At 40.1% G+C, this 27,736-nt stretch overlaps 1 protein-coding gene across 3 annotated transcripts in view; it reads right to left on the bottom strand.

The window, feature by feature from the left end:
- FMN1 (formin 1) overlaps positions 1-27,736 on the bottom strand; it is a 403,953-nt gene that overhangs the window by 85,882 nt on the left and 290,335 nt on the right. For all 3 annotated transcript variants that reach the window (XM_053928167.1, XM_045201498.2, XM_024567895.4), the window contains one exon: positions 12,067-12,159. In XM_053928167.1, coding sequence (XP_053784142.1) covers positions 12,067-12,159 — 93 coding nt within the window. The remainder of the gene's footprint in view (positions 1-12,066; positions 12,160-27,736) is intronic.

The raw sequence follows: 27,736 nt of genomic DNA, 5'->3' as shown, positions 1-27,736 counted from the left end.
AAATGAATATATTACACTCCCTTAGAATTATTATAATTTCTCACTTCACATTTCATTTCTTTCAGCAAGAAACTGGGATGGTGCGATAAGCTCAGTAGGCAGAAGGTTTGTTCATTTCAGCGAATAATTTGAATGTGAACAAGTCAGTAGATGCTAGGGGTGGGAGGGAAGCAATAGGTAACAAAGGTCCTCGTGTCATCAGACTCTAAGGTGGAGTGAGGATGTGCTATCAAGGACCAGCACTTTAAGAAGCTAAATAATTAGATTTTGCTAAACTTATAAAAGGGTGTAAACTGGCATTGCATGTTTCCTATAATGAAAAAATAACATTCATTGTTCATCTCTGTTGAAAACAGTTATGATCTGCTCAAATATACATTTTTAAATTTTCAGAAGAAAAATGGTAGAGTTCAATCAAAACTTAAATATAAACACTGGTAGAGAAATATAGAAAAATTTCTTTTCAATTTAAAAGATTAATAAAAGGATTAAAAAGTTGGCCACGTTCTCTGGGATCATCTTGCAACCTTTCAGTCTCGTCATTCTCCCATCTCGTAGAAAGCAGTTTGAATGTTCTGGTTAATAACAGTTATGAAGGATAGTTAGTGTCGGTTATTCTAGTGGTGTTTCCTGTCATTTCTAATCACTTAGAGCCCCTGAGAAAAGGCACTCTCACTCTGTGGGTCCCAAGGATCGTGTGTTTGCAGTTCAACTCAGCGGCCACTAGGTGGTAATGTTGTTGATTTGGGTAGCCTTGACATGACATCCGTAAGGTGTGCCTACTTTAATGGAAATGTGTGAACACTTTCTATCATTAAGATGTAGCTATAGAAATTAAAATCACACTTCAAAATAAAATAGGTTAATGGTGAAGAATACAATCCTGTAGAAAAGGTACCTTTTAACTTATGCTAATTCTTCCTTTTTACTCTAATTACATACATGATGATATCTACAAATTATAACAAAAAGGAAGCTCCAGGTCCTACTGAAATCCAGCTTCCATTAATTGCTTTTGGCTTTCTTTTTAAGAGATGAACACGATGAACATGATTTTCCTTTAGTAACTAAGATCTTTCTCTGTAATTGTTTATTATTTGCCATTTGAATTTGGGACTACAGCTGCTCACTGGAAGGTGACACTTTTGTGATTGACTTTTTGAGCTCCACCCCCTGAACCACCTGACAGGAATGCAAGACAATAAGAATATAACCGTGGCAGCAGCTGCTGACATAGTGCCAGGCTCCACAGTAAATGCTCCACCTACATTATCTCATTCAGCCCTGGGCTCCTACTGCGGCTGCTACAGTGCTTCTAAAGCAGAATGAACTCAGCAGAAGAAACAGACCTGTATTATTTTAAAGAATAAAGAGATCTTTCCAGAGTTGTACATTATCTGCAAAACTACATATTATATAATATGTGTTCTGCAAAATAACTCCCAGAAGGCAGTACAAGTGCTAAGTTCTTCCAGCATGAAGAAGACAATAACTGAGCCATTCAAAGGGAGGTCATGTGATACCAACTGCAATCAATCACTCATTAAAACCTCAATATGGTTGTAAATAATCCAAAGAGGAAATGGTGGTGGAGCCAACAATTATATGAAGCAATTTATCATGAAAACAACTGTTACGCAAGGATTTGGAGCTCAATACTCATTCCATAAAATACTTAACTACTTGTCACCACGGTTATTTCCAAAGTACAAGTGAGATTTCTCCATTGTTACTGTTGGGGAAGGTATTGTGGGGTCTCTATTGAGACTCTAGGAATGGGAGGTCCTGGGGTTCAGCTATGTCAGATAAGTCTGCTATTCTCACATTTTTCTTATTTAGATGGTGGGAGCAAATACTTATTTTTAGTTACCCACAAGATCCTCGGACACAGAGAAAATGAAGTGAGTTTCCAAGTTACCAGGATGCCACAGTACCAACATTGAAATTGAGAGCACACCGACCTTGAATAAGTTATTGAAATCCTCAGACTCAGTTTCCCTAACCTGGAAAGGTAGGAAAAACAAAATCAGCTTCACAGGATTGCTGCAAAGCTGAAGTGAAGCACTGTGCTTCAACTGTTGAAGGCAGAGGCACCCTCCCAACTCCCTGTCTGAACTGAAAACTCAAGGGAAATTTTCAACCCATAGGTGCTTCTCACAGAAGGTGATGATGAGATAATAGTTACATTCTAAAAATAATACATTGTGTTTATTAATGTTTTAAATAGTCCATGCAATGGTTTTACATGTATATTGTCTCATTTAATCTTCATAATGACACTATATAGTAGACATTACTATTCCCATCTTATAGACAAGAAAAAAAAAGGCTGAGAGAAATTTCAAAACCTGCTCAAAATCACACAAGGTTAAAGTGGTGAAGCTAGGGTTCAACCCAAGTTCTCCTAACTTCAAGCACAATGCTTTTTTACTTTATTTTTTGTGCTACATTCAGAATAATTAAAAAGCAAAAACAAAAACAAAAAGCCTATTTAACCTAAAAGTATACATGCAGTCATAACAGGAAGATTAATAATGCAATTATGGCTCAGTATCAGGAATAAAACTTCACAAGTTATAAAATCCAGCTTCTGGGGAACACAACTTAGTCTACCTCTAGTTTTCCCAAATAAGCCAATAAAATGCAGAGAGAGAAATTCACAAGTGGACAAGAAAGTCTACACATAGGGAGAGCCTGCTTCACTTGGCTTCAGCCCATACTTCCACCTCGGATGTTTCTACCCCTCACAAAGGAGTTACTCTAACTGCAGCTCCACGACCTCAAAGGATCTCAGACTCCGCTGTGATGAAAGGGAAATACAGGGACCACATCGACACTGACTATACCATCACTGGTGGGCCCTAGTAACACTTTAATACTCCCATGGTTAAAGGCCTTACTCCAAGTTACAAAAATCAAGTTAAGATACACTCAGGAGTTTGGATCTGTTGCCGCGCATGTCTCAATACCTGCTGCTCAAGGAAGACCCAGCAAGAGTTAACAACACTTACCCTACACTTCTCTTCCAACCCAACACCCCCATCTCTATTCTACTTGCATGTAGTTCTGAGACATTGCTTAAAAAGAGGAGACAAAGCCTGTCTTTCAAAAAATTAGAGTTAAGGCTTAAAAGGCCAACACTCGAAGGAGAGGTCAGATCCTGACAATGGCCTTGAGATATAAATGACTACGAAGTGGTCCTATCCTATGGTTAGAGATAGAAGGTGGCCTGTGTCAAGGTATTTTAAGAGGCAGGTTTTCACTCTCTCACCTGTATGTTCAGGAGAGTCCACCGAAACACCTAAGACATCTGTGTACGGAGTTAACAGGACCCAAATGAAATGGAGAAGAGGATTAAGACAGCAGGGAACGAAACACGAGGAAAAAGAAAAACACCCTCCATGTTGGAACAAGGAGCCCTCTTCATGGGCATTTCAGTTACAGCCATCACAGAAAGTGATGGAACCATAAGCAAAGCGCACGCGCACGTGTGTGTGTGTGTGTTTGCGTGTGCACCCACCCACACACACTGGGGGGCCTCCATTGCCTAGAGCAGGGGTGGAGTGGGGCTGGGAAGGAGGACATATGGAAAGAAAGCAAGGTGTTAGCTCACTGATCTCGTTTGCCATTCTTGAGGGAAGGAAAATACAAGAGGCCCTCAAATTTCCTTCTAAATGGTCCAGTCCAGCCCCAAAGATGGGAAACAGTCCGTGAATAAGCACGTTTAATTTCCAGGCCCTTGGAAATTGAACAAGGAAGGCTGGATTTGGTAGCCTAAGGGACTCCAGTTTGTACCACAGTGGGGAAGCCTGACAGGGGAAGCAGCCTTGAAAGAAAAATTGTAAGTAGCTTGTTTTTAAAATTTTTTTGTTTAATTCTTTTGAAGAGGTTTATATTGATCAAAAGATTTATGAAAAGCCTGCATAACACCTCTGCACCTCATTCATTACAGCGATGAATGTGTTCAAACATTAGAGGCAATATTCTAAATCTTTAACAACAGCCTGGGTACCAACTAAAGAGAACAGACAACCTGCATGGCTGGTGTGGTAAGGACCAGTGGAATATCAGCCCTAGATTAGTTTATTTGTCTTCAGAGATTTTCATTAAGTAGTATCCATTTTTTTCCTTCTTCTTTACTCAGATGGTGGTATAATATATCTAGTTTTCTGACCCTTACTTTTTCCCACTTAAAACATATTTTAGAGATGCTTCCCTGTCAATACATAAAGACTTTTCTCATCCGTTTTTTAAAAAAACAGGTGCTTAGTGTTCCACCATATGGAAGCACCACAATTTGACAAGGCCATCATTAATGGTCACTTAGGTTGTCTCCAATCTTTTTCTGTTACAAACGATGTCACAGTAAGTAACATGGTACATAAGTCACTTTGCTTGAGGGAGCATATCTGAAGGCATGCATCCAAAGTAGAATCTCCAAGTCAAAAGGCATATGCATTTGTAACTTTAATAGATATTGCTAAATTGACCTCCATATGGATTGTAACAATTTACACTTTCACAAGCAATGTAAACAGCAAGGTTCACCTGACTGCAATGCCAACACAGTTTTTTAGCAAACATTTGTAATTTTGCCAATATTATAGATGACGAATGGAATTTCAATGTAACTTATTTTGCACCTCTATTTTGACAGTTGCATCATTTAATATGCTTAAAAAGTTTTTCACTGTTCATATTATTTGCTTTTCTTTCTCTTGGATGCTAGTTTTTTGGAAAATGATGTCCATGAGGCCTTACAATTATATTAGGAAGATTGAGCTTTTGTGTATGATATGAATTACAAATCTGAGACTGTAACATATTTATTTTTTATTATATTATGAAAGTTATGTTATTAAATGTTTTATTGAGCCTTTAAATGAAGAATGGATGTTAAATTTTATCAAGTGCCCTTTTTGCATGTAAAGAGATGTTAACATCTAAATATATGAATTTTCTGGTTAGGGCTATTAATAGCGATGCATTATATTAATAGACTTCCTAATATCATATCTTATTATCCTTAAGTTTTGGAAATAAACTTCATTTGGTCTGGGATATACTTCTTTATTTAAAATTTTAAAACTATAGTGAGATTGATTTACAGGGTTTTTTTCCAGATATTTATGTCTGTATTATACATACATAAAAATAATTTAGGCATTTTTATTCTTTTTACAAAACTTTCAATTGGAGAGAAAAAGAAAAATTGAGTAAATTAAAGATATAAAGGCGGGGGGAGTTGAGGGATCAGCAAGACAGGGAGGAGAGTGGGGGGAGAGGAAGAGATAAGGGAATAAAAGGAGAGAGACTAATTTGGGGGGGACAGATAGGTGTTCTTTGCAGAAATTTCTGGGAAAAAATAAAACAAACAAAAACAGCTGATTGATTCACACTAACTCTTTCAGGTAAGAGTCCACTTAATCAACCTCTGATAAGATAGCTTTCTCCGCCTTCCAAGGGCCACTGCTCTGTTACTTCAGTGACTACGAAATCGCAACAGATCATTTTAGTTCTCAGCTGCTCCATGTGATCTGCAGCTGTCCCTGACAGTGTGTTTCTGAGTCATCGGGAGGCACACGAGGGCCGGGTGTGGTCCATACAGCACGTGCATTCCCCCAACCACGATCCTGCCTTCCCCACTCCTTAAAGACGGCGAGAATTATTTCCTCCTTAGGTCCCACTGTCTCTGGATCACTGATCTTTCCTGATCTCTGTAACCTGGTGCTTGAATATGCTGACTCAGATGGTTCTCTTTCTACTTCTGAGGGTTGAAGGGATTACCTAATAACCTGCTTTTATTCTACAGTTTAGAGGTTCCGGTATGGCCCTTGTCCATCTCATCTGAGCTAGGAACTTATTAAGAATGGATTGTATCACATCTATAACGTCAATGTTTTGATGTCCAAGGAGATTTGACCACGGGCATGTGTAGCAGACCAAAAAATATGTGTCTCATCAGATGCTGGCATGATTTACCAATTCTAAAATAATTCAAACAGGAAAATGACAGAGAGGGAAAAATACCCTCCAGGAACTTTACAAGACAGAGGTTGTTTGTTCACTAATTCAACAAATAATTATTAACACCTATCATGGGCCAGGCTGACCCTGTATTACATTGGGGTAAGAAAGTGTAGGACAGTCAGGCACAGTCCCAGCTGTCATGCAACAATCAGCTATTTAGATCATTCTTTTTGCATCCAGTGTGGGAAATCACAGTTATTATTTTGTTTGTTTTTTTAGTTTTGTAAATTTACCTATTTACTTTTTACTAGAAAACAGTTTCTTGACATTTAGAATCTCTCTAATCTCAGTTGGTCAAAGAACCTCATAGGGTAGTTTGATTAATTAGGACTAGCGTGGCTCATTCAGATGCATTTTGACTGGGTTCCATTCATGGATGCCACATAAAATTAATGGCGAATGAGATAAGGCAAGTGTGGGAGAGTGCTGGTATTAGCACCAGTTTAGGTTTCAGCCCTCCCTGCCAAAGCTATAAATACAAATGACCAATTTAACAGCATGAAAAGACCACCTACAAGATCTATACCTGGGACCTAATCAGTTGCTCTGCGCCTTCTCCCAATTACAGGATCCCTGCCATGTTTATGGGGACTTTTAATGTAGGCATCACATTTTTGAAGGCCATATCATTATGGCCATGTTTGATCTGAGGGTGGGAAAACATGAGCTCAAATGATGCCTGCACAAGGCTATACCGAATGGAGCTGTAAACTGGAATCAACAAGAGCCTACTGTGGGAAAGAAAAGCCATGTAAGGAAAAAGGCTCAGACTCTGTGGAGATTGTGGAAAGTGGTGCCATTACAATTCCTTTCGATCCTGCGCAGGAAATGAAATTATTAAGAACAAGTAGCACAGTTTTGTCAAATAATGCTATTTAAGGGCATTTGGAGTGGTGAAGAATGATAAAAGACATAAGAATAAATATATCATCTGCACTTGTATGTGGCAACAGGATATGATTTACAAAAGAAAAATGAAATCATCATGATTGTTAGAAGAACTGAATTGCGGTTCATGTAAAAATTAGCGTAACGATGAATCAACTGAGTCGCAATGCATGAGTGTGACTCCTCAGGCATAAAGAATGCAATTGCTTAAGACTTTATGAGTGATAAGACCCCTAGTGGCAAAGTAGCCACTTCCTGCCAAATACCCAAATATTATGGAAGTATACAAATACCTTTTCTCAATTACGGTTATTATATTACACTGGGTGCTCAGATACTCTGATAGCTCGGGAACTTCTCATATGCCCTTTCTTTGTGCTGTCTCAGTCACTCCTGCTACCCCCACAGCCTCACTCAGTGCTCTCCCATCCCTCCCGTGTGTCTCATATGTGTGTGTAATCAACATGTCTAAAGTTTGTGTTGTTCTCCATGCAAAATCTGGTCCTCCTCATTAGTATTCAGCCAGTTATTTAAGCAATTAAAGGAATTATCTTCTTCTCCTAAAGTGTTTCTACAAGCTTTTGTACGTCCAGTGGGTATTCTAGTCCTGAAACTACTCAAAGCTTTGTAAGTGTCCCTTCCTTTCTTATTTTTTACTGCAATTGCTTTGCCCAAGTCCTTATCATCATTTGCCTGGAATAATGTTCAGAAGAAGAGCTTGACACACTGGCTTCCAGTCTTGTACTATTCCAAAACTTCCTTCTGTTGCTCTTAGGTATAATGTATTTTTAACAACAGGAAAGCAAAATGAGCCCACACCAAACGAAACAACCCAACATGACCATGTCACTGCCGTACAAGCTATTTTTCAAAGGCTCTCTGTTGCTTGTAAGTTCGGAGAAAGTTCAGATTCTTTAGCAAGTCATATGGTGACTCTCCTCTCCTTTGTGGTCTTGCATTCTCCCCATATGCCCTGTGAGCCAGCTACACCACATCTCTTGCCCTTCCCCAAACACATCACGTCTTTCACCCTGAAATTTGCAGTGTTTTCCTCTGCCTGGAACACCCTTCATAACTTGCAGGCTGAGAATTCTCATCCTCAGTGTCTTCATCTGTACAACAGGGTGGTAACAGTGCTTACTTCAGAGGGTTGTCATGAGGACTATGTCTGGCATTCACCAGCACTCAGCAAATGTTATGTATCATTGTCATTATCTTTGTTTTGGTTTTTTTTCCCAAATCTGAACAAAACATCTCCTTTGATTAAGGTCTTCCAGGACTTATCTAGAAGTGTGAGACATTCCTCCTCTCCAATTCTATATGCCTTATTATAGTACCATATCATGTATGTTATCATAGTACCATATCATATATGTTAACATATAGTACCATATCATATCAACTTCAAAATGGATGAAATGTTCATATTTTAGCAGCTTCGATATTGGAACACATTGTATAACCTGTGATATATCATGGTTTAAATCCCAGAAATTTTCCTTTCTTAGTAGTACTTGTAATAACAATGTTTCTTACAATGAATGGCATATTAGATGAGATACTATACTTAAGCTGTAAGATAACTGTCATAAAAATTTGCTTATCCAGGGTGGGTAATGTATATTGATTATGGATGGAAAAATTCTAAATTTTCTATGAATCAGTGAAATATCAACATAAGAAGAGGGACCACTCATTAGAGCTCCATAGTAGCTAAGAGATATTCCATTTGTATATCCTGAAACTTGGCCAAGCCTCACCCCGTGAACCACAGAGGAGCACTCTGATGAAGTAGCATGCTGGCAGCTCCTTCCATGAAGCACCCCTGTCTGAGAGCCTAACCATGGCCAGACCCAGGGCAAAAGTGGGGAGAGGCTAGCTTATGAAACTGTGTTTCAATAACCCAGATTCACACTGAAGAAGGTAGAGCAAAAAAGCGCAGAGGAGAGCAAAGGAATGAGATGCAAAAGGTCAAGGGGCCATATCTTCTAGGCTAGTGCTTTCTAATAGAAATATAATGTGAGCCACGTATATAATTTTAAATTTTCTAGTACCCATGCTTAAAAACTAAAAGAAACAGGTAAATTAATATTAACATTTTATTTATTTAACCCAATCTATTTTAAATATCATCATTTTTTCACGTAACCAACACAAAAATCAGAAATGAAGTATGTGGAGTTTTTTGCTCTAAGTCTTCAAAATCTGGTACGTGCTTTACCATTACACAGACCTGAAATGGGATTAGCCTCATTTCAGTTGCTCAACGGTTGCACGTGGCTCGTGTCTGCCATATGCAAGAGTGGACAGTATAATTCTACACTGATTTTTGACCAACTCAGTTAAGTAGTGAGACAATAGTAGTAACCTGTTTCAACAGTGGCTCTTTTCATCACACAATACTGGGCATGTTAAAGATTCCTACAGCATTTCTTTATATACTTTTAAATTCTTTACAGAAGGATAATTTTCCTTTAGATCCTTTTTATTCTGTGTTTTGGCTGATTTGGTTCAAACTATGATTTGAGGTGATTCTTAATGTCCTTCCCATATTCTCTTTCCTGTGTTGGTTAAAGGAGAGCTGACTCCTTTATTCCATTAGATCTTCCCCCAACGAGATAGCACTTGGGACAGGGACAGGAGGTATATGATTCCTCTGAGTATTTCCAGCATTCTCACAGTCCCTAACGCATTCTCTCGCAGTCCCTAACATACAGTGGGCTCAGAATAAACATCTTTGAATACACATTGAAAGGTGAATGAAGCTAGACAATAGTGGCTTTTCAACCTGGCTGCCCACTGGAATCACAAAATGCTAATGCCTGGTCCCACCCCCAGAGATGCTGGTGATAGACCGAGAGTTTGGCCTGGGTGTCAAAATTTTAAAAATTTCCCCCAGGTGATTTTATTGTGCAGCCAGGGTTGAGGACCACTGTTCCAAGGCTTTCCTAGAGCATCTTTCTGGGGCCGTGTCCTTTCCTCCCTGACATGACGTCCACTTTGCCTCAAGTCAATTCCCTCTCTCAGAACAGAGAAGATCCTTCTTGAGAAACCCATTAGAGAAGAGACCAATGTAAAACCCCAAAATGAATTTGCAAGTTCCTTTTCCAAGGCACCAAAAAAGATATTTAAGGGTTTAAATACTTTCCTACTTATCTTATTCTAAGAAAAAGAATAAAATTTACAGTTTAAGTTTTAAGATGCTAGCTGGTTTAAGGAGAAAGGATTAAGGCCACTACAGCATATAGGTAAAAAATACCCAGATATACACCTCGCAGAATTATCCAGATATAGAATAATAGCAATTAAAATGAAAATGGAATCTAAGTAAATGTGAGCCTCATTTCAAATTAATTCCATACATGCCAAAAGCAGAAGTTCTTAATTGGGGGTCAGCAAAGGAAGTATTTCATGCTTTTCTTCAGCCCCCTGAGGTTATATTTACATGGCATAATCATAAAGTAATGCGTCTGCTTTGATAAGTCACATACGAAACCCCACCTTATTTCATTCACATAACAATAAGGGCTGGTATCACTGTTCATTCTCAACATGGCACTTTGCCTGACAGCACTACTTCCATCACGTGCAATGGGCAGCAGTGTCTGAGGGACAGCCCTGACTGCTTCGCCAACACAAGCAAGCTGTCATTGCAGAGGAGGGGCAAGTGGTCTCTGCACCAAAGGAGCAGCTGAAATGGAGTTCCTTTGAATCATGGACTAAGAATTTCTCTACCAATTCCCAAGGTGGTTTGGCCAAATTGTATGGATTCACTCTGCTTGATGGTCCATTCTTGATGGTGTGCTGTCATGTGACCTTATTAATAAGTAGAAATGGCTTGTTGACATATCCTCAGATGTTCCCACATGCACTTCCTCTGGCTTTCCAGCAAACACAAAATCTCTAACTACACCACACTTACTTTTTTCCTTATTCAGACATAATTGGCATATAACATTATATTAGTTTCAGGAGTACAACATAATGATTCAATATGTGTATATATTGTGAAATGATCATCATAATAAGTCTAGTTAACATCCATCCCACACAGTTACAATTTTTATCTGCAGATGAAAACTATTAAGATCTGCTCACTTGCCCTGGCTGGTGTGGCTCAATGGATTGAGTGCCAGCCTGTGAATCAAAGGGTCATTGGTTCGATTCCCAGTCACAGCACATGCCTGGGTTGTGGGCCAGGTCTCTAGTTGGGGGCATGCAAGAGGCAACCAATTGATGTATCTCTCACACATCAATGTTTCTCTTCCTCTCTTTCTCCCTCCCTTCCCCTCTCTCTAAGAATAAATAAATAAAATATTTTAAAAAAGATCTCTTGTAGCAACTTTTGATATATAATACAGTATTATTAACTACAGTCACCATGCTATACATTACAGCCCCAGGAGTTTTCTTTTTTCAAACTGGAAGTTGTATCCCATGCTTACTTTTTTTTCACTTCTTAAGCTCAATTTGAGAAATTAGAACAGAAAATACCCACAATGCACATTTCCACATTCACTAACAGTGATTGACAAAAGTTCTCTCCTCCTTCTAGAATCATTGAGGAAGAAAGATAACTTGGTGAGCTTTCTAACTAAGTTCTGGGTCTCATGTATTTCACTTCCACCTACTAACCCCAAAGGACTGACAAGTAACAAGTGACTGGATGTGTGACATTCACCCGGCCCCAATTTTCCTTTGTGAAAAGTAATGGAAAATACAACACAAATTTCCAAGTTGCTACACTCATAAAACCAGCAAGACCATCACCACCCTCCTGCCCAGGCTGACGCAGACCCAAGATGCGTGGCTGCATCAGCCTTGCACGACCCTGTTTCTCAGTCACGTGCTCGGGATCCTCTTGGGTTCCACAAAGAGACAAAGAAAAAGTCTTCTCCCCAGAGTTTATAAAAACAGGAGTAATGTTAGAAATGTGAAATATTAAAACAGATTTGAAAGGTGATATAAAAGCTATAGGACAACTCCATCTACCTTGAGTATGTAACCACCATATGAAGATGGACTAATGGAATCATTAAAGCTGCCAGTGGCCAGCCAGGACGCACGGGGCAGGGAGCCTCAGAGAAGGATCATGGAATGAAGGATGTTGCAGAGTATCATGTATGTGCAGCTGACACAGCTTCCTACCTTTCTGGAAGAACTCCTGTAGTTTGTCTTTGAAAGGCTGGAGATACTGCTTTGGTGACTCCCTACACACCACCGCCATCTGTTTCTCACTTGCTGTGAAGAGAAATTTGAAATTAGACTTCCCAAGAACACGTATTTGCTGAACTCCCACTCTGAGCTATGTTCTTGGGTATTAATTGTGCAAAATCTTTATCAGTCACAGTTTATTCAAATTCAAGGGGAAAAGCACAAACAAAACCATGAACAAACAGAAGTAATGAGCTTATTCTATACCTTTGTTCAGGAACAGGGAGTTGTACCTTTAACTTTCCTTTTAGAGATGCTGCAAAACCTCTGACTTGGGCCAGGTGAAGTACTCTGCTTTTGGCCTCTCAAAAAAAGAGGCAAAAACTATTGACGGATGAATACTAGGGAATTGAGGGTCCTGACCCTCTTCAGATCATTCTCCAAAAGCAGAGCTTGAAATCGATTTTGCCAAAATTCATTCCCAGGCATTTAAGTTACCTTGAGCCACCAAAGTGGCTATTCCTCAGGGTGACACCCATTCCCAGCATGAGAACTAAGCCCAGGTTAGGGAGGATTGCATCTCTCTTCATGCTTCCCACTCATCTACCCTTCTCATTGATATTCTGCTGGCACATGTGAAATCATTTTATTTGTGACTTACACCCCTAGAATTCTTAGAAAGGCAATTCTAGGGTTGTTATTGGAAATAATAATCTAATAAATTATTGGAGTCAAGCATCCCATCATCCCTAAATGAGGTCCTGGGTGAGTGTTACACAATATTCTGGCTTCAGGGAGAAGTTGTCTTTCATAATGAAAGAAGAATAATTTTGATCTCTTTCAGGAGAAGAGATGGACACAGAGAGATACGGGTAGCAAAAGAAAAGAACAATTGAATTGGAGAAGGATGGCCTCTGGAGCATCCCCACAGCTTCAGTAAAACCTCCTGAACTCAATGTGGGCTGTGAACAGTAAAGGAGGGGCTGAATTTTACTCTGAGTTGGGACCTAGTACAGCACAAAGATACATCCCCTTTCCTTCACATCTTATGGATAGCTTTATTTTTCTACAGAGATAGGATTTTGGCATAAATAGTTCTTAGATCACAGGACATAGGGTGGTTTCTAGGAGTAGGCTGGAAACCCCACTCTCAAATACTCATACAAAGTACTTATTGAGTATCTGGACTATGGCACTGTGCCAAATGTTAGGAAAAAATATTTAACCAGACCTATTGGTCATCTCTCCTCTAAAAATGTTCATCAGAGTCTAATAACAGAGAGACAAGGAAACCAACATATTGTAATATGTTGTCATGGGATACTGGAGTCAGGTGGTGCTCAGGGGAGGTTCTCCAGAAAAGATAACATGAGTTGAGTTGCAAAGGTCAAGGAGAAGTTGGCCAGCCATTCAAGGAGAATACAAAATGTAAGGAGTAGTTTCAGAAAGAGAAAATATAATGAGCAAAAGTAAAGCATTATGGGAATGCATGAGTTTTTTGGGATAAGACCAGTGGTAATAGTATGACTGGAACTCAGGACATGGACCTTCTTTCTTTCCAAGGTCAAGTGTCCTATGTCTAGATTTTGATTCAAAGGAACAAGATTCAAGGAACTGCATTCAAAAGCATTGGAACTACCCTGATTAGGGAAGAGAGGTCAAATAAGGCCATAGAAGTAGGAGGCTTGTGTAATTTTTATTTATTTATTTATTCATTCATTCATTCATTCATCCCTCACCCAAGGACAGTGTTTTCACTGCTTTTTTAGAGAGAGAGGAAGGGAGACAGAATTATTCATTGATCGTCTCTCACACATGCCCAGACCAGGGATTGCACATACCCAGACTGGAGATCGAACTCACAAGTTAGGTATGTGCCTTGACCAGGAATTGAACCCTCAACCTTTCAGTTACAGGGTGATGCTCAAACCAAATGAGCCACAGTGTCCAGGGCAATGCTTGTATAATTTTAAATGAAGTGATCAGGAAAAGTTTCACTGTGGAGATATTTGACCAGAGACTTGACCAGAGTAAAGAACGGAGCCATGAGAAAGTTTGAGGGTGAAAATCAAGAGTTATTTAGAACATGATAAGCTTGAGATGCCAATGAGACCCTCACATTATATACAAAAGTCTGCAGTTTAGGCTGCATGGCTGGGATGGAAATACAGATCAGGAAGTCATGGGCATAAAATTGGTATTTAAAGCCATGAAACCAAATGAATTGGTAGAGAAAGAATGTAGCCAAAGAAAAGAAGGGGTTGTGGACAAACCCTGAGGCATGCAAGCAGTGGAGGAGAGGCCAGAAAAGCATGGGGCAAAAAAGGAGAAAAGTGGGAAGTATAGAACCACATGATCTGGGAGGAAACCAGTATTGCAAGAAAGAAAGAACAGTCAGCTCTCTGTAATCCCGTTGAAAGGTCAAGCAGAATATGGAGAAGTGACCACTGATTCCAGCAACATGGAAGTCACTGGGCCTCTCAAAAGCAATTTCAGGGAGCGAGGGGTGGAGGGAGGAAACCAAATTGGAATGGGATTGGGTAGGTAGAGACAGATCCTACAGCTACTTGTTTAAAAACCTAAGCCCAAGAAAGAACAATATAAGGAACATCTTTCTGCCTAAGAAGATGTTATCTAGGGTTACTCTGATCAAGAGTGGGTGTCTCTCTCCCCAGAGGAATGTTGTGTAAAAATAAACCCACCAGGGAGCTTGAGCCTAGGGGAATCCCATGATGCTGATTCACCTCACAGAGGGAGGCCGCCCAAGATGAAGTTCACCTTAATACCCTATGATCATGAGGGTTCTCCATGCAAAAATTTAAGCAGAAGTGACAGGGCCAAGTGAGCACATGCCAACCTGCTTCAGGACTTTTGGAAAGGCTTGCAAAGCTGGGCCACCGACTGCAGCCTTTGCACGGAGTCATTTAAAGCGCTATTCAAAGATCCCTCCTATCGAACGTCACCGCTGAGTCAGATTTTCCACTGTGATGATTACGCGGTTATTGACGCAGCCTTAGTCTGTGAAACATTAGTATGAAAAATATTCATTAATCACCTACTCATGACTAGGCCTAAATATAGACAGATTGCGTATGATGGGATTTATCAGGAGCTAAATGATCTGTCTGTTTATTTAAAAACATCCCTTCCATGGTTATCATGAAAATCGCTACCGTTAGAAGCCTTCCCTTGAACAGAAGATGCTAACTCCAGAAGATCTCCTTAGAAATGCATGCGTATTAGTTGAAAAAGAAAACATTATGAAAGAAGAATTTATTAACACTTGAATATAAATTTCTTTCTCTGGCTGGTTTGGAAAGGCTAGGTTTCAAGCGATAGACAGGAAAGTTGTGTTCAATGGAAGAAAAAGGAATGTTCGTGGACATTCTCATCTCTGGGCCGACTGTACAGCACGGTCTTAGGCAGACAGCCCCAAACACAGAGTTCCTGAGCATCTGAAGGGAAAGGGCACTCATCTTTGGGAGGAGAACAGTAATTAATTTCTAAAAAGTATTATAAAGGTAACATACATAAAGAAACACAAACAACATTTACAAAAAATAGGAGATCCTTCACAACCAGAACGGCTCCCACTTCATACTTTGCTGCCTGTTCTTAGTGTCTTAGCCTCTGTATCACACACACGCCCTCCCTGATTTCATAGGGGTTGCCTATACATGTCTTTTTAATATGCTTTCATTTGACAGAGAAGTTTGTGTACCTTCATTCTATTAAACACATCATGCACTTTCTCACATTATTTCACAAAATTCACAAGCATTGTGTCTCATAGCCATATAAAATTTCATCAAGTGGATATGTTCTAGTTCACTTAAAGATTTCCCTGCAGTTGAATAGTAAAGTCCTTTCTACTTTATTCTCATAGTGAATCGTTCAGGCTTTAAGTAACATCGGTGCCCAGTAAAAAACTTATTCTAAGTTTAAGATTACTTCTTTAGAATAGATTTCAGAAGTGGAATTATGGGTAGAATAGGAAAAAGATTTTTAGAGTTCTTGATACAGAGTGGATACAAACTACTTTTGGTATAACGTGGAAGTTTTGAAATAAAGCTGTGGCTCCTCCACTGCTTTGCAGAGGTGGCTGGCTGCATAGAAGCTAGAATGTGCCTGCTGCTGGTCCTTGTACTGGAAGTGATCACACTCTAGAATGGCAAGCACTGCGGTGACCACCTGTGCATGGAGGTGATTTACTAAAAGGGGAAGAAACTGGTGACATACGAAAGTGGTGCCAGAGACTAGGTGAACCACAGCGTAAGACTAGGTTTGAGGTCTGCCCCTGAAAGTGGCTTTTTAGGAAGGTCCCAGGAGTCGTGTTTAATTTGAATGTAAAGTAGGCTCTCAATACCACGGGAGCTATCTGAGTTTGGGGAGGGTCTAGAGGCAGATTTGAAATTTATGTCAAATGCTCAGATTTTAAAAAATACATTTACATATATATATAATTATAAACACATAATTTTAAGATGCTCAGACCCATGGATCAACAATATTAATGCTCTGGACATGTGATTACAACTCAAGCCATTTGTGAAGACTATATAGAGCCTACGCTTTGGGGCAACCAAGTGAGTATCACTTTAAGAAGTATTTTGAGGAAAAATCAGAGGGTGAAAATTAAGAGGTTGCTGATGGAATCAGCAAAGGCAGAGAGAGTAAAGCCCTGTTGGCTGAGATGCCTCCTTCTCACAGAAATTATATTGCAGGTCAAGCAATACATCCCACCCATTGCTCAAAGCAGGAAAATGGTTCACTTACAGGAAAGCTTAAATTAAAAAAGACTTCCCCTGGAGCCAAAATGCTTATTGCAGTTTATACTAAAATTAAGTGATGAATTTCTCAGCCATGTAATCCTTGAAGCTGACAGGCCTGCCTCTTTATAATCCCAGGAAATCAGTATGTGGAAGAGGTGACAATGCTGATTTTAGCATTATGTCCTTCCAGCAGTGCAACAGCTGGCTACAGAGAAACCAGTGATTAAGATACATAAGCCCATTACCACAAAGCAACCTGTTTCCACACGGCTCAACTAGGACAGCTGCAAGCCTTCCACTGTTTCTCTGACCCCTGTCTGGGCCCACGTTCCCGTTTCAGCCTTCACTGGTTAGTCACATTGACTGTAATTTTCTACTCTGGAAAGTGTTTACATCTAAATAAAACGTGAAGAAATAATAGAGAAAAGATGGAAAGGCATAAGGAAGAGAAAGAAGAGAAAAGGATGGAAAGTCATTTTAAAACTCTCAACCTAAACTAGTGTATGAATTCTGGTACGTACTCTTGGCTACGGGAATCACTGGCAAAGCATGAAGCTGGCAAACGCTGCTAATCAGTTTGCCACTGTCTTCAGATTTAATGCAATATTTGGCTCAGATGTTTAAAAAAAATCCCCTATTACAGCTAAAATATTTACACAGCCCTATGTGTCTCACTTAATGCCTGTTAAGCAATCGACTTTTAAAACTCCGCAGACACTTGTAAATCTGTCGGGAGAATTGTGGCCGATAAACAAAGCTTCACATGAAGAGGGCTGCGTTGTCAATTTGCTGGGAGTCAGGATTTCTTAGATGTGTTTGAAAATAAAGTTGAAAATCAGAAATAGTTCGGAGTGGGTAGCAAAGTGGCCGATAGTCTCACTGGTGGGATGCTGTTAGTGGTATTAATGGGAAACCTCCAGACACTGACCTCAGTTATTTAAAGCCCCACTCTCCTGTAAACCTGTCATTGATCCTGCCTCTCTGCTGAGTTACGGCACAGGGAAAGTTACTGGTCGAGCAGCCCCGGCAGTCTGCATCCCGGGGCCTGCCAGGTTAGAGAGGTAAGTTGGTGAGGTTTGTAACAGGAGGCCATTATATGGTTACATGCCACGTGACTGTGTGTAAAGTTTTTAGGAAGGATCTGGGATTCTTAGAGGAAAGGGGAAATTCTCCTCTGGGAGAAGCTGGGTATAACAGATTCTGAAATGCCTATTAAATTCCGTGATGTCTTTAGGTCTGAAGTTAATGAGCCCAAGTGATAAAATTTAAAGGCAAGGGAGGCCCATCAAAGCTATCTCCTGCTGGTCTGGGGAGCCCCGAGAACTTGTCCCTGCCTTCAAGTGAGTCAGGTACTTGTGACAAGACCTTGAGCAAATCGTTCGATTGCTTAATTATTTCTATTAGATTAGCTGCCTTTTTATTTTTACTCCATGTCACTGACTTGAACAGGTCATTGAATATGAGTCACAATTAATTTTATCACAGCTTTAGGGGAGAAAAATAATATACTTCAGTTTAAAAATTCAGCTGCAGCTTAAACAACTCAATTTTGGGTAGGGGGATAAGGAGAGGGGTGTCCTGGATTTAATAAAAAAAAAGAAAAAGAAAACAAACTAGGAATTTTTAATTCCAAGATATAGTTCCTTGAACAGGAGGTAGCACACATTTATTCACTCTCTTCATAACACCACCATCAGAAAGGGCTTTGCAAATGGTTTTGTGAATCTGCCAGACAGCTGGGCAGGGGCAAACTCTGCCCACCTTCCCACCTATCAGACAGAGGGCAGGTTTAGTCACTGTGCTTAGAGACAGCTTTCTGTTCCTACGAGAAGACAGATCAGAAGAGAACATGGGGATAAGTTTAAAACCTAGAAAATGAGCGTAACACTTGCTCTTAAAATGGCTTTACAAATGACTTAACATTTCAGTGAGTTTATTTAAGTTAGCAGCTAACTCTGTGTTTTGATTAAATATTTGCTGAGCAAATAAACTGATTGAAAAGGTCAAACAAGGTCCTCCCCGTATTCTGGAGGGTTTTTTTTTTTTTTTTTTTTTTTGATACCTGGAGATTTGATGATGTTTTTAAAGTCCATCAAAATAGTCAAAACAACAACAAAGCACAACAGTTTAAAAGCACAGCCAAATGAGCAGCTTTAGTACATTGGCCATACTCGATTTCCCTTGGGCCTTCCTCTTTCTGTACATTATGCCACCAGGAAAGCCACTGGCCTAATGGCTCCTGGGTGTCTACACTAAATTGTACACACTGCCTCTTATCTCTGTACTCAATAATTTTTTGAAAACTATACCAAGTTCTCAACCTATATGATTCAAAACAAATGGCTCTTAATGGCAAATGGTATCTTGGGCCTCAGCCTGCTTTATGTGTCTCATTTTACTCCTCAGAAGAACCCTATGAGCTCGGCCCTCCTATTATCCCTATTTTTAGGTGACATGAGTAAAGTCACATAGATACTAAGTGACTGAGTCAGAATCTGATCTCAGGGGTGTCAGACCCACTGGCCTTGTGCTGTCCTGCACCCAATCTAACCAGGGAAGTGCTAGAAGCAATACGGAGTACCTATGAAAGTGCTTTGCAAAAGGTAAGAAAATCACCAAGTGTCAACACTGGGACCCCTTCATTTTAAATGGGAAAACAGAAGGCCAGGGAGGTTAGGTGAAGGATAGGAAAAGGTCAGGTTATCAATGGCAGAGGAGGCTTGAATCAGGGCTGCTGACCCCAGGTAGGTCAGTGACCTTTCTCTAGGTGCCTAAAAAGTAGAGTCGCAGTCTGTGACCTCTGTGCATCTAAACACCACGCTGCTGCCAAGAAATCTGGGATAAAGATGTTGGCAAACACTCCAATCCCCTTTGCTGGGGCCAAACAGGTCTCCGTCTAACTTTATTCAATTGGTTGTCTGACACAAAAAGAATCCATTTGTGAATTGTGAATCTTCCATAAGGTCCAAGAAACACAATTTACTTGGGCAAGAAGATATTTTGATATTCACTAAACCACTCACAAATCTATTTGGGCAAAGAAAATATGTTGAGCTGACACAAATTTATAGTAACATAGGCTTGGCAATCAAAAGACCCAAGTTCTGTGCCTGGCTGGGTAATCCCAGCCATATTGCTTCCTATGTTCGAGACCCATCCACTATGTTTTCTCCACTCTATATGTCTGCCCTCCCCACTTCAAAGGATGAGGTTCTATCTACAGGGATGTTATCACTATTATAACTATATTAATATCTTTTTCTTTTTTTTAAATGGGACATAGAGAAGACACTCTTGCCAATGGCCTTGCCAAATTAATGCTATTTCCCATTCATTCTACTTGATTCCTACAGTATGCCGCAAGTCTGCAGCTGGAAGACTACTGTCCAGTTTGCCTGGGCAGTTCTTCCCACAGTTGAGTAGAATCCTTATTACGAGCAATGTGTTGTTTCTAAACAATGTAAGTGGAAGAACTTAAAATATTGCTGTTAGCCCTGGCTGCGCAGCTCAGTTGGTTGGAGCATCATCCAGTACACTAAAAGGTCATGGGTTTGTTTCCCAGTCAGGGCACATACCTAGGTTGTGGGTTGCGGCACATACAGGAGGAGGCAACTGATCAATGTTTCCCTCTCTCTCTCCCAATTCCACTCTCTAGAATTATAAACATACTCTCAGATGAAGATTAATATACATATAGCTGTTAAATACAGGTGTGAGAGGGGAGTGAAGACTGGGGAGGCAGGGCAACTCAATGCTGTGCAGTACTTACGGTTGGATCATGGAACAAAACCAGGGCATTGGTAGACACACTGGCAAAATCCAAACAAGCACCAGTGAGTTTAGTTAACACAAATGTCCCAGTGCCAGTTCCTTAGTTTTTGATGAGTCACAACAATGGAAGGTTACTGGAGGAATGGGGTATGGGCTGTATAGGAACTTTCCATACTACATTTGTAACTTCTGTAAATCTGAAATTATTCTAAGCTAAAAATAAAAAAGCTCACTTCAAAAAAACATGTGGGCAAGACAAGTAAAAGGTTTAGAATAATTATCAATATCCGGAAAGACTCTGTGATGATATTTGCAAAAGCCTTGACTCCACTTTAAAAATATGAAAGGGAAACCATGGGTGGTCCACCATGGATGCCGAGTGTTCAGGGAAGACTCACAAACTCCACTCAAAGATCTAGAATTCAAGAGAAGGCCTCAGCCCTGCATCAGCCGACAGACAAATAAGTGATACTCTATTAAACTTGTTTTAAAATTAAAGGTTAAGGAATATCAGCATCATTTTTTATGATTCCTGGTTTGGGCCAACTTTGTTCCATTAACCAAACATATTGGATAAGAATTCTACTCTATAAAGATTATTTCTAGATGGTATCAACATTAGAGTTTTTGATGCATGGTTTAATTCAAGAGCAGATCCTTGAAAGCCATTTTGAAAGGCAATGCCTGAATTCCAAACCTCATACAATTTTTCAGTTGAATTTTATACCCTGTAAGTGGCCAGAGCTCTAGCTCTTCTAATGAACTAAGTCCAGGGAAGAACCCAATAACCCTTCCTGAGTAAGGAGAACTGTAGAATACACTGAAATAGCACAGCAATAATAATCTCCTTAGAAACTTAAAATCATCTAGCACAACTACCCTTTCTAATGTTACCTGTCCTGCCTATCCACCACAACATAGTCTTCTAAGCACAAGCAGGTGAGGCACCCACCCCTTCTCAAAGCCACCAGTCCTTCCTTTGGGCAGCTTTAAATCTGTTTTCCTAAGCCTTCTACCTATTTATGCTCATTTGACATCTTTGCCCATAAGAAAATATTGGTTGAACAGCAACTACGTGGCAGGCGCTTACCAAAACAGTACATGTAAACATGAAAAAGGTCATTAGATTCCTGCCTCGTTGGAGAGGGGAGGGAGATAAAATTTACAAATAAATAAATAGAAAATAATAGCAGTATCAAAACTGTGGGCTCTAAGAAAGAGAGACTCTTCAAAGTAGCTGCTGAAGTTTGAGTGGTCACAGAAGGGCCGGGGCACAGGGATATCAACAGGAAGGACGTGCTAGGCAGAGGGAAAAGCTGCCGCAAAGGTCCTGTGAGCACAAACACGCTCACTGGGTTGGAACCCAAAGAAGGACCCCCTGAGGCTGGAGTCCAGCGCGCAGGTGGTGCATGGTTCCATGGGATGAGACAAAGAAAGGGACAAGTGGGCAAATCGTGTAGAAACTTGCAAGGCACGGCTACAAGTTTTGAAGTTGGATTTTATCCCAGGAGCAATGAATATGAAACAACAAAATGGCCCGACCTGTCCTGGGTTATGGAGATCTATTTAAAGGGAGGGCAGAAGTGGAAGCAGGGATACCCATTAGGAACCTGGTGCTACGGCCCTGGTGTGGGGGTAGAAAGCAATAAACTGATTCAAGGCATGTTTTGAAGAAGTCAACAGGATTTGCTCATGGACTGGATGTCAGATATAAGGGCACAAAGGGCATCAGGGATAAATATTTCCCTTTTGCTTATACTCTGCAAAGGGGGGTCCTTCATACAATCCCCCTCTCAAATAATCAGTGAGGGGGGCAGGGAGGCCCCCCTCTGCACACAAGGATATGGAGGCGTGGGGGATGACACTATTGGGTTGCACAGCCTGTGAGACAAAACCTGAATTCAGGGCTTCTGACTCAGACTTTGCCATGACAGTAGCTTTATTTCAATATTTTATGTTTCTTGTCAAAAAAACCAAAATAAATTCTACTTACCATGTTCATTTATAAATAAAGTGAACCGTAACTCATCTTTTCCACCTACAGTTGTCACAGTTATGGCTTCAAAGGAAAACACAAACTTCTTCCATTAATTAAATGGGTGAATCAAGTTTCAGTTTCCTTATCCCCTCTCCGTTCTGTACAGCTTGTCTTTGAAGGGATTCCATTTGGGAAATGTGTGACCTTTACACATCGTGTCGCACTTAATTGAATGCCTTGCATCAAAAGTCACCATGCTAATCAACATTTTACACCCACTGCTTTCCTGAAATTCTTACCCCAGTTCCTTATGTCTGTTTTACTGAAATCATTTTACAAAAATAAATCATATCAAAGTTTTTCTTTTATTATTTCTAAAACTTTGCTTGCAAAACTAAATATTTCCAACACCATGGCAACGTGGTCAGGACTCTGGCTGACGTGTCCAGTCCGTACCAGAGTTCAGACTTACACACTACTGCAGTGGACAATGGGCTGCAGAGGAGGAAAGCGCTAATAGGTTAGGCACGGTCAATAATCACCCGAGGTGTGTCTTCTGGAGCTTCCTAAAAGGTGATAAACTAGCGGGCCCTGTCCTAATGGATCAGTTTCCCCTCTCCCCCTAGGACACACCGATATGCACACATTGAGCAAACTGCATGGCTCTGAATGAGATTAAATAACACCTTTCTCATCCGGCTGTTCACCCGACCCTTCCAATATCCCTCTGAGTTGGGCGGGGGAGGGTAGGATGATCAGTTCCATATTTTTCAGCTGAGATTCACCAAGATTAAGTGATTTGTCAGAGCTGCATGGCTTATCATGCCCTCAGTAACAGGCAGAACTAGAATTTTAAACTGCATCTCCTATATCCCAGGCCGGTACTCCTTTCCACATGCCAGCCACCGCTGTTGAAATTTAACTAAACTATCATAAATGCTGTGGGTTTCTTTGGTATATATTAAAGTTATATATGCACATAGTTAAAAAAAATAAATGAACTCTACGCACACTGTGAGGAGCAGTGCCTGATCTCCCCCCATACCCACCACACAGGATCCTCCTCCCAATGTAGCGCCACTGTGGCTTTCACACTAGTATCCAGTGTTGACATTTTTATGACTTTGCTAAAACAACTCCCAGTCCTGGCTGGCATATGTAAATTCTGGTTAATTAACCATTTTTAAAGACTTTGCGTCCCAAACTGCCTCACCCTCAAAATAAGTGTTTTTTATAATTTGCTCTGCTTTCTATGTGCTTATCACTAAATGAACTCCATCCAAACTTGTTACTAGTTGTGTAAACCCTGTCAAAACATTCAGATACACCAGACTGCATCTTCCTCACTAAGCATCTCCAGGATTGTTTGCTCTGCGTGCTCGCTGTCACCCTGCACTCCCCGCCTGTGGAGCAGCCCTTCACCTCCCTTACCCACTGGATTTGTTATTTCCTGTCACCATTGTCTTCCCATTTTGTGACAAAGCATTCTCTAGTAGCATCTTGAGGATGGTTGTATGGGAGATAAGATTATTGAGAAATTACATGTCTGAAAATACTTGTATTCTGCTTCATATTTGATGAGTTGGTGGACATAAGATACTGGAATAGGAATGGTTTTCCCTCAGAATTCTGATCCATTCCTAGCTTCCAGTGTTGCTGTTGAAAAGCCTGAAGCCATTCTGCTTCCTGATTTTCTGTGTGTAATTTTTTTCCTCATCTCACCCCTAACCTCTTTCTTTTTAAAAGTGTGTAAGCTTTTCTTTTTTGTGCTGAGTATTCTGAAATGCTCTGTCAATGGTATGGAGCATTACTTGGCCAAAGGCCACACCCCCTCCAAGTGTTGGATGGATACATAGGTTCCTGGCTGGGGAGCCAACAGAGCTGCAGAAAAGATGGAGCCAAACTTGAACTAAAGAAATAGACAGTGGAGCTGGGCCAGAATCCTTCCCCCTGTCCTCAATGACACAAACTCAGATACTCATTAGCAGATCAGTAACACCAATTATTAGCATTTCTTCTCCTTTCTCACAGTCAACTCTCGATTAACTGCAGTAATGGGAGGAAGGCAGGACATTACACATATCCCTAATCAAAATGGAAAAAGCAAAAGCAGCCAAGGGCAAGACGAAGTACAGGTTCTGCTAACCACCCCACCTGCCTTCCTCCACCCCAGGGACACCAACTCTTCTGTAGGCAGCATCCCTTCCAGGAGCTGTCAGTGCTCCAAGTCTCAAACCCCACTCCACACAGCTCCCCCTCGGCACCTCACTAATGTCTCAGCAATGCATTTGCTCAGACGCCTAAGTGAGCAAAAAGGCAAAGGAGAGGATTGTTTCCATCTTTCAGGAGCAACAATTGGTAGTGTAATGCTTACCATGTAGTTTCAAACAGGAAAGGTTTTCCAGCATGTAAACAGTATAGCTCGTCATGATTAATATTAAAAGTGGACATTATGGCCAATTTTTAACCACACTAATCTACCTACCTATAATTGAGAGTAGATTATAACTTGGTTTTTAGCCTTAATTTTAATTGTAAAAATTTCATATCCATGTCCAAATGGTCAAACTGTTGCCACTACACCAGTCGTTGCCAAGGACCGTGAGAGATGTCAAACTGCTCTCGTCTTGTGTCTTTCTCGTGCAGGCGTGGTTCGTCTCTCATTCCCACTCTCTTAACTGACTGTGTTGGTGCTGACTGTACAAGTCTAGAGAACATGTTGATTTTTTTGGTGAGACTTTAGAAGGGAGTGGAGCTAAATGGATGCACTCAATCTGCCCTCTTTATCTGGAAAACACACTGACTATAGTTTGGAAAATCTACCAACACCAGCCCCCCCAACAAAAATCCCCTCTTTTTTTGAACTGTTACTTTCATGTATGTATGAATTTACACCCTCTTATAATTTAAATTTTGAGTAGAATATTCAGGGACTAACTAGTGTTATACAAAACAAAGGTTCATCCGAACGGTTTTGGGTTAATCTGGTCATTCCATTAAAATAAGGACATCAGGATTTACAATGCCTACAGATGTGATGGATATACTTCAGTGTAAAGTTAGTTTAGGAATATTACTACTATTCAAACTTAGAATGAAAAATATAACATTTATTGTATGCCTGGACTACATATTTCATGCAGCACCTCATTTAAAGAAGGCTTAAGGAATTAACATTTTAGGATAAACATTTAACAGATAAACATTTATCCGATAAACATTTATTGAATGGTAACACATCAAAAAAGTCAATATATACTCTTGCCTTTCTAAAAATGTATAATTGTATTCCCAAATATTTCTAAATGGTACAAAGAAAGGACATGTTCAAATATATAGTCTTAGATATTTAGAGAAAATGAGATCATTGAAAGTATCTTAAAACACACATAAACTTGCATCTCAGCCAACATTGTCAAACAAGTTTGAATATCTTACACTGAATGTAATGTAACTAGTAATTACATTTTCCCAATTCATGTATGTAATAACAGGGCTAAGAACACATCATTTTCAAGGCAATATTTAGTACACAGCTGATTAAATAGCCCATTTGAATGATAAGGGACACTAAGTAACTTGTGCTAATAAGAAAAATTTATTTATTTTTTGTAAACTTCTCAAAATACACTGACTTTTCAACACCTATCTGAAGACTTCCTGCCTCATCTTCCAACAAAAAAATTAAGTAACCTTTCATAGCCAGAATGAAGTTTTCTTAATAAAATACTATTATAGGATGATGTCAAACAAATGTGGATATGGGAGTGGTGACACCAGAGTAATTTTGAGTAACACTAATACTATTTCTTTTGGCTTTTAGGTATCAAGACACTAGAGAGGATGTGACCCATTCTGTCTGTTTACATGGATAACAAACCGAGTGAGGACAGTGGGGCCAGGGAGTACCAAGAGCAGCACTGAAGGTCAAAGGCCATGGTTGCTCATCACAGCCTCTTCTCCTCTGGTTGTCCAGTAGTGACAACTTAGCAACAGCTATGTCTTTATATCAAAGATTGGATAGGAAAATCAACATCGCCTCTTCAACTGTTTCACAGAATGCATGTTCTGCATCATATTACTAAATATTCAGTGAAAGAAAAAAGAAAAAACCCACTGTTTCATGTTTTAAGTTGAGAAATGCCGCTTTAAACAGGGTTAAATCATTTTGTTTTGTTTTTTATTGCACAACTTTGCAGAATTGTTAATAAACTCGTGTGTGCTGTGAATCTCTATGATAAGATTTTAGGATGGAGCATTTCCAAGTTTATTGGACTAAAGGCCTATTTTTTTTTAAGAAAGCACTAATTCACATTTCATGCAACACTGATGACTGCTAGTACTGGGGAAACCCTACAACTATGGCCTCAGCAATGGTGTGGGGGTGGGTATGTGGGATGTGTGACTGGTATTAACTGGCACAATTAGACACACACATGGTTGGTGTAGTTTGTTTCTTATTGCTACTGTAACACATTACTACAGACTTAAGTGTCTTAAAACAACACACATATATTACCTATAGTCCTTGCATGTTAGAGTCTGACAGGGGTCTCACTGGGCCGAACTCAATGTGTTGACGGGGCTGAGTGCCCTCTGGAGGCTCCAGGGAGACTCTGTTCCTTGCCTTTCCCAGTTGTAGGGGCTTCCTGTGTTCCTCGTTTCACTGCCCAGTTTCCCCTCTTCAAAGCCAGCAACACTGCATCCCTCTGTTCATTCTGCTGTATTATCCCCCGCTGAGTACAGACAAGGAAAGTGCTCAGCTTTTAAAGATTCATGCTAAAGATTCGTGTGATTAGATTAGGTCCACTTGAATAGTCCAGGATAATCTCCCCATCTCAATGTTGGCGAAGTCCCTTTTTGCCATGTAAGGTCACATCATCACAGATCCCAGGAATTAGGGTTTGGACATCTTCAGGAGCTCCTGCCATATTATTCTGCCTACTACGCATGGGTTGGTAAGAATACCTTCAGAATTTTGGCCAGCAAGGTCGACAAATAAGAAAGGGAGCAACTGTTCCTACTGTTTGCTTGATTTTTCCCCAGCTATTACTTACAATATCACACTACCAGGGAAATAAAAATTATTGTCTCATTAAGGGATGTAGAACAGTAAACACAATATGAAACATGTTCCCAAGCA

Source organism: Desmodus rotundus, chromosome 7 (assembly GCF_022682495.2).
Source record: "Desmodus rotundus isolate HL8 chromosome 7, HLdesRot8A.1, whole genome shotgun sequence".
In the NCBI taxonomy this organism is placed as follows: domain Eukaryota; kingdom Metazoa; phylum Chordata; class Mammalia; order Chiroptera; family Phyllostomidae; genus Desmodus; species Desmodus rotundus.
The sequence above is the reverse complement of the archived record's forward strand: the minus strand, read 5'-3'. Positions and strand labels throughout refer to the sequence as shown.